Consider the following 6,000-nt stretch of genomic DNA (forward strand, 5'->3'; position numbering starts at 1 on the left):
AAAAATGATCCAAAATCTTGAAAGCAAATTGGAGTTACAGATAAATAGCCTGGAGACAAGGATCAAGAAGATGCAAGAAAGGTTTAACAAAGACCTTGAAGAAATAAAAAGGAGTCAATATATAATGAATAATGCAATAAATGAGATAAAAAATACTCCACAGGGAACTAACAGTAGAAAAAAGGAGGCATAAGACAAGATAAGTGAGGTAGAAGATAGAATGGTAGAAATAAATGAAACAGAGAGGAAAATAGAAAAAAGAATTAAAAGACATGAGGACAACCTCAGAGACCTCTGGGACAATGTTAAACACCCCAAAATTCGAATCATAGGAGTCCCAGAAGAAGAAGACAAAAAGAAAGGCCATGAGAAAATACTTGAGGAGATAATAGTTGAAAACTTCCCTAAAATGGGGAAGGAAATAATGACCCAAGTCCAAGAAACCCAGAGAGTCCCAAACAGGATAAATCCAAGGCAAAACACCCCAAGACACATAGTAATCAAATTAACAAAGGTCAAACACAAAGAACAAATATTAAAAGCAGCAAGGGAAAAACAACAAATAACACACACGGGGATTCCCATAAGGATAACAGCTGATCTTTCAATAGAAACTCTTCAGGCCAGAAGGGAATGGCAGGACATACTTAAAGTGATGAAAGAAAATAACTAAAGCCCAGATTACTGTACCCAGCAAGGATCTCATTCAAATAAGAAGGAGAAATAAAAAGCTTTACAGACAAGCAAAAGCCGAGAGAATTCAGCACCACCAAACCAGCTCTCCAAGAAATGCTAAAGGATCTTCTCTAGACAGGAAACACAGAAAGGATGTATAAACTCAAACCCAAAACAACAAAGTAAATGGCAACAGGGTCATACTTATCAATAATTACCTTAAACGTAAATGGGTTGAACGCCCCAACCAAAAGACAAAGTCTGTCTGAGTGGATACAAAAACAAGACCCCTATATATGTTGTCTACAAGAGACCCACCTCAAAACAAGGGACACATACACACTGAAAGTGAAGGGCTGGAAAAAGATATTCCATGCAAATAGAGACCAAAAGAAAGCAGGAGTAGCAATACTCATATCAAATAAAATAGACTTTAAAACAAAAGCTGTGAAAAGAGATAAAGATGGACACTACATAATGATCAAAGGATCAATCCAAGAAGAAGATATAACAATCATAAACATACATGCACCCAACATAGGAGCACCACAATATGTAAGACAAATGCTAACAAGTATGAAAGGGGAAATTAACAATGACACAATAATAGTGGGAGACTTTAATACTCCACTCACACCTATGGATAGAAAAACTAAACAGAAAATTAACAAGGAAACACAAACTTTAAATGATACAATAGACCAGTTAGACCTAATTGATATCCATAGGACATTTCACCCCAAAACAATGAATTTCACCTTTTTCTCAAGCGCACATGGAACCTTCTCCTGGATAGACCACATCCTGGGCCGTAAATCTAGCCTTGGTAAATTAAAAAAAATTGAAATCATTCCAAGCATCTTTTCTGACCACAATGCAGTAAGATTAGATGTCAATTACAGGAGAAAAACTATTAAAAATTCCAACATACAGAGGCTGAACAACACGCTGATGAACAACCAACAAATCACAGAAGAAATCAAAAAAGAAATCAAAATATGCATAGGAATGAATGAAAATGAAAACACAACAACCCAAAACCTATGGGACACTGTAAAAGCAGTGCTAAGGGGAAGGTTCATGACAATACAGGCATACCTCAGAAACAAGAAAAAAGCCAAATAAATAACCTAACTCCACACCTAAAGCAACTTGAAAAGGAAGAAAGTATGAACCCCAGGGTTCACACAGAAAGGAAGAAATCTTAAAAATTAGGGCAGAAATAAATGCAAAAGAAGCAAAAGAGACCATAGCAAAAATTAACAAAACCAAAAGCTCATTCTTTGAGAAGGTAAATAAAATTGACAAACCATTAGCCAAACTCATCAAGAAACAAAGGGAGAAAAATCAAATCAACAAAATTAAAAATGAAAACGGAGAGTTCACAACAGACAACACAGAAATACAAAGGATCATAAGAGACTATTATCAGCATCAATATGCAAATAAAATGGACAACTTTGAAGAAATGGACAAATTCTTAGAAAAGTACAACTTTCCAAAATTGAACCAGGAAGAAATAGAAAATCTCAACAGACCCATCACAAGCAAGGAAATTGAAACTGTAATCAGAAATTTTTCAACAAACAAAAGCCCAGGACCAGAGAGTGTCACAGCTGAATTCCACCAAAAATTTAGAGACGAACTAACACCTATCCTATTCAAACTCTTCCAGAAAATTGCAGAGGAAAGCAAACTTCCAAACTCATTCTATGAGGCCACCATCACCTTAATACCAAAACCTGACAAAGATGCCACAAAAAAGAAAACTATAAGCCAATATCACTGATGAACATAGATGCAAAAATCCTTAACAAAATTCTAGCAAACAGAATCCAACAACATATTTAAAAGATCATACATCATGACCAAGTGGGCTTTATCCCAGGGGTGCAAGGATTCTTCAATATCCGCAAATCAATCAATGTAAAACACCACATTATCAAATTGAAAAATAAAAACCATATGATTATCTCAATAGATGCAGAGAAAGCCTTTGACAAAATTCAACATCCATTTATGATAAAAACCCTCCAGAAAGCAGGAATAGAAGGACCATACCTCAACATAATAAGAGCTATATATGACAAACCCTCAGCAAACATTATCCTCAATGGTGAAAAATTGAAAGCATTTCCCCTAAAGTCAGGAACAAGACAAGTGTGCCCACTCTCACCACTACTATTCAACATAGTTTTGGAAGTGTTGCTCAGCAATCAGAGCAGAAAAAGAAATAAAGGGAATCCAGATAGGAAAAGAAGAAGTAAAACTCTCACTGTTTGCAGATGACATGATCCTGTACATAGAAAACCCTAAAGACTCTACCAGAAAATTACTAGAGCTAATCAATGAATATAGTAAAGTTGCAGGATATAAAATTAACACAGAAATCCCTGCATTCCTATACACTAACAATGAGAAAACAGAAAGAGAAATTAAGGAAACAATTCCATTCACCATTGCAATGAAAAGAATAAAATACTTAGGAATATATCTACCTAAAGAAACAAAAGACCTATATATAGAAAACTATAAAACACTGATGAAAGAAATCAGAGAGGACACAAATAGATGGAAAAATATACTGTGCTCATGGATCGGAAGAATCAATATAGTGACAATGAGTATACTACCCAAAGCAATCTATATTTGATACAATCCCTATCAAGCTACCAACGGTATTTTTCAGAGAACTAGAACAAATAATTTCACAATTTGTATGGAAATACGAAAAACCTCGAACAGCCAAAGCAATCTTGAGAAAGAAGAATGGAACTGGAGGAATCAACCTGCCCGACTTCAGTCTCTACTACAAAGCCACAGTCATCAGGACAGTGTGGTACTGGCACAAAGACAGAAATATAGATCAGTGGAACAAAATAGAAAGCTCAGAGGTAAATCCATGCACCTATGGACACCTTATCTTTGACAAAGGAGGCAAGAATATACAATGGAGAAAAGACAATCTCTTTAACAAGTGGTGCTGGGAAAACTGGTCAACCACTTGTAAAAGAATGAAACTAGGACACTTTCTAATACCATACACAAAACTAAACTCAAAATGGATTAAAGATCTAAATGTAAGAGCAGAAACTATAAAACTCCTAGAGGAAAACATAGGCAAAACACTCTCCGACATAAACCATAGCAGGAGCCTCTATGACCCACCTCCCAGAATATTGGAAATAAAAGCAAAAATAAACAAATGGGACCTAATTAAAATTAAAAGCTTCTGCACAACAAAGGGAACTATAAGCGAGGTGAAAAGACAGCCTTCAGAATGGGAGAAAATAATAGCAAATGAAGAAACAGACGAAGGATTAATCTCAAAAATATACAAGCAACTCCTGCAGCTCAATTCCAGAAAAATAAAAGACCCAATCAAAAAGTGAGTCAAAGAACTAAACAGACATTTCTCCAAAGAGGACATACAGATGGCTAACAAACACATGAAAAGATACTCAACATCACTCATTATCAGAGAAATTCAAATCAAAACCACAATGAGGTACCATTACTCTCCAGTCAGGATGGCTGCTATCCAAAAGTCTACAAGCAATAAATGCTGGAGAGGGTGTGGAGAAAAGGGAACCCTCTTACACTGTTGGTGGGAATGCAAACTAGTACAGCCACTATGGAGAACAGTGTGGAGATTCCTTAAAAAACTGGAAATAGAACTGCCATATGACCCAGCAATCCCACTTCTGGGCATACACACTGAGGAAACCAGATCTGAAAGAGACACGTGCACCCCAATGTTCATCGCAGCACTGTTTATAATAGCCAGGACATGGAAGCAACATAGATGTCCATCAGCAGATGAATGGATAAGGAAGCTGTGGTACATATACACAATGGAATATTACTCAGCCATTAGAAAGAATATATTTGAATCAGTTCTAATGAGGTGGATGAAACTGGAGCCTATTATACAGAGTGAAGTAAGCCAGAAAGAAAAACACCAATATAGTATACTAACACATATATATGGAATTTAGAAAGGTGGTAATGATAACCCTGTATGCGAGACAGCAAGAGAGACACAGATGTATTGAATAGTCTTTTGGACTCTGGGAGAGGGCAAGGGCGGGATGATATGGGAGAATGACATTGAGACATGTAAATTATCATATGTGAAAGTAATCGCCAGTCCAGGTTCGATGCATGATACAGGATGCTTGGGGCTGGTGCACTGGGATGACCCAGAGGGATGGGATGGGGAGGGAGTTGGGAGGGGGGTTCAGGATGGGGAACACATGTACACCCATGGTGGATTCAAGTCAATGTATGGCAAAACTGATACAATGTTGTAAAGTAAAACAAATAAATAAGAAAAAAACAATAAAATAAAATAGGTAACTATTCCTGTGCTATACAGTAGTAGTAACCCTTATAGGTTACTATACAGTAGCACAGGAAACTATACTCAATATTTTATAATAACCTATAAGGGAAAAGAATCTGAAAAAGAATATATCAATATGTATATAAAGCTGAATTACTGTGCTAGACACCTGAAACTAACACCACTGCAAATCAACTATACTTCAATTAAAAAAAAAACAAACTAACTAAGGGAAACCCCTTTTCTGCTTAGCACCCTAAAACCCAGGTTATAGAGGAGATGAGCCTAACAGTTACTCACACATAGAGGAGCACCAGGCCGGTAGCCAGGAGAACCCAGGTTTCCATGGAAAAGCTTGGGATTAGCTCCATGGCCACTTTCTTGGCAATTCCTTCCTCTGAGTTTCCTCTCAGCTGTATGTGCTGCCCTCTGCCTGCCTCTGAGCGCGGAGCTTCTGTTCACATTAGGCGGAGATTCAGTGCGTTTGGGATATTTATGTGCTGAGAAAGGAGGTGGAGCTGGAGCTGCAACCAATAGAAGGGCCACCTGGGCCCCACCTGCAGGAGCCCCCTCTGCCTTGGTAGTTGGCCGAGCGTCACATGCACTTCAGTTTGACCTGCCTTGAGTTCATATTCTGTAGGAAATCAATAAAGAACTCAATCAGTGTTATCAGTAAGCCCAAAGGTTACAGAAACTCAGACAAAGCCACTGGATTTAACTCTCCTCTAAACCTCCCTGTCTCTGTGGCTGCCTGTAGTCCAAAATATTTGAAGCCCTTCAAACAAGATGGTGGTGGTTTATTTGCTAAGTTGTGTCCAACTCTTTTGGGACCCCATGGACTGCAGTCCACCAGGCTCCTCTGTCCATGGGAATTCCCAGGCAAGAATATTGGAGTTGGGTGGCATCTCCTCCTCCATGGGGTCAAACAAGATAGCTGTGCTGATTGTTACTCATATGACCTTTTTCCTGCCTGGAAATGC

General features: G+C 37.9%; 1 protein-coding gene across 2 annotated transcripts in view; it reads right to left on the bottom strand.

Moving 5' to 3' along the window:
* LOC133063811 (cytochrome P450 3A24-like) overlaps positions 1-5,499 on the bottom strand; it is a 51,926-nt gene extending 46,427 nt beyond the window's left edge. The window contains exon 1 of one of the 2 annotated variants that reach the window (XM_061153640.1): positions 5,321-5,499. In XM_061153640.1, coding sequence (XP_061009623.1) covers positions 5,321-5,391 — 71 coding nt within the window. In that variant the 5' untranslated portion in view covers positions 5,392-5,499. The remainder of the gene's footprint in view (positions 1-5,320) is intronic. The other variant, XM_061153641.1, reaches the window with a different exon arrangement.
* Between the last annotated feature and the right edge of the window lie 501 nt (positions 5,500-6,000).

This window comes from Dama dama, chromosome 10 (assembly GCF_033118175.1).
Source record: "Dama dama isolate Ldn47 chromosome 10, ASM3311817v1, whole genome shotgun sequence".
NCBI classification, from domain to species: domain Eukaryota; kingdom Metazoa; phylum Chordata; class Mammalia; order Artiodactyla; family Cervidae; genus Dama; species Dama dama.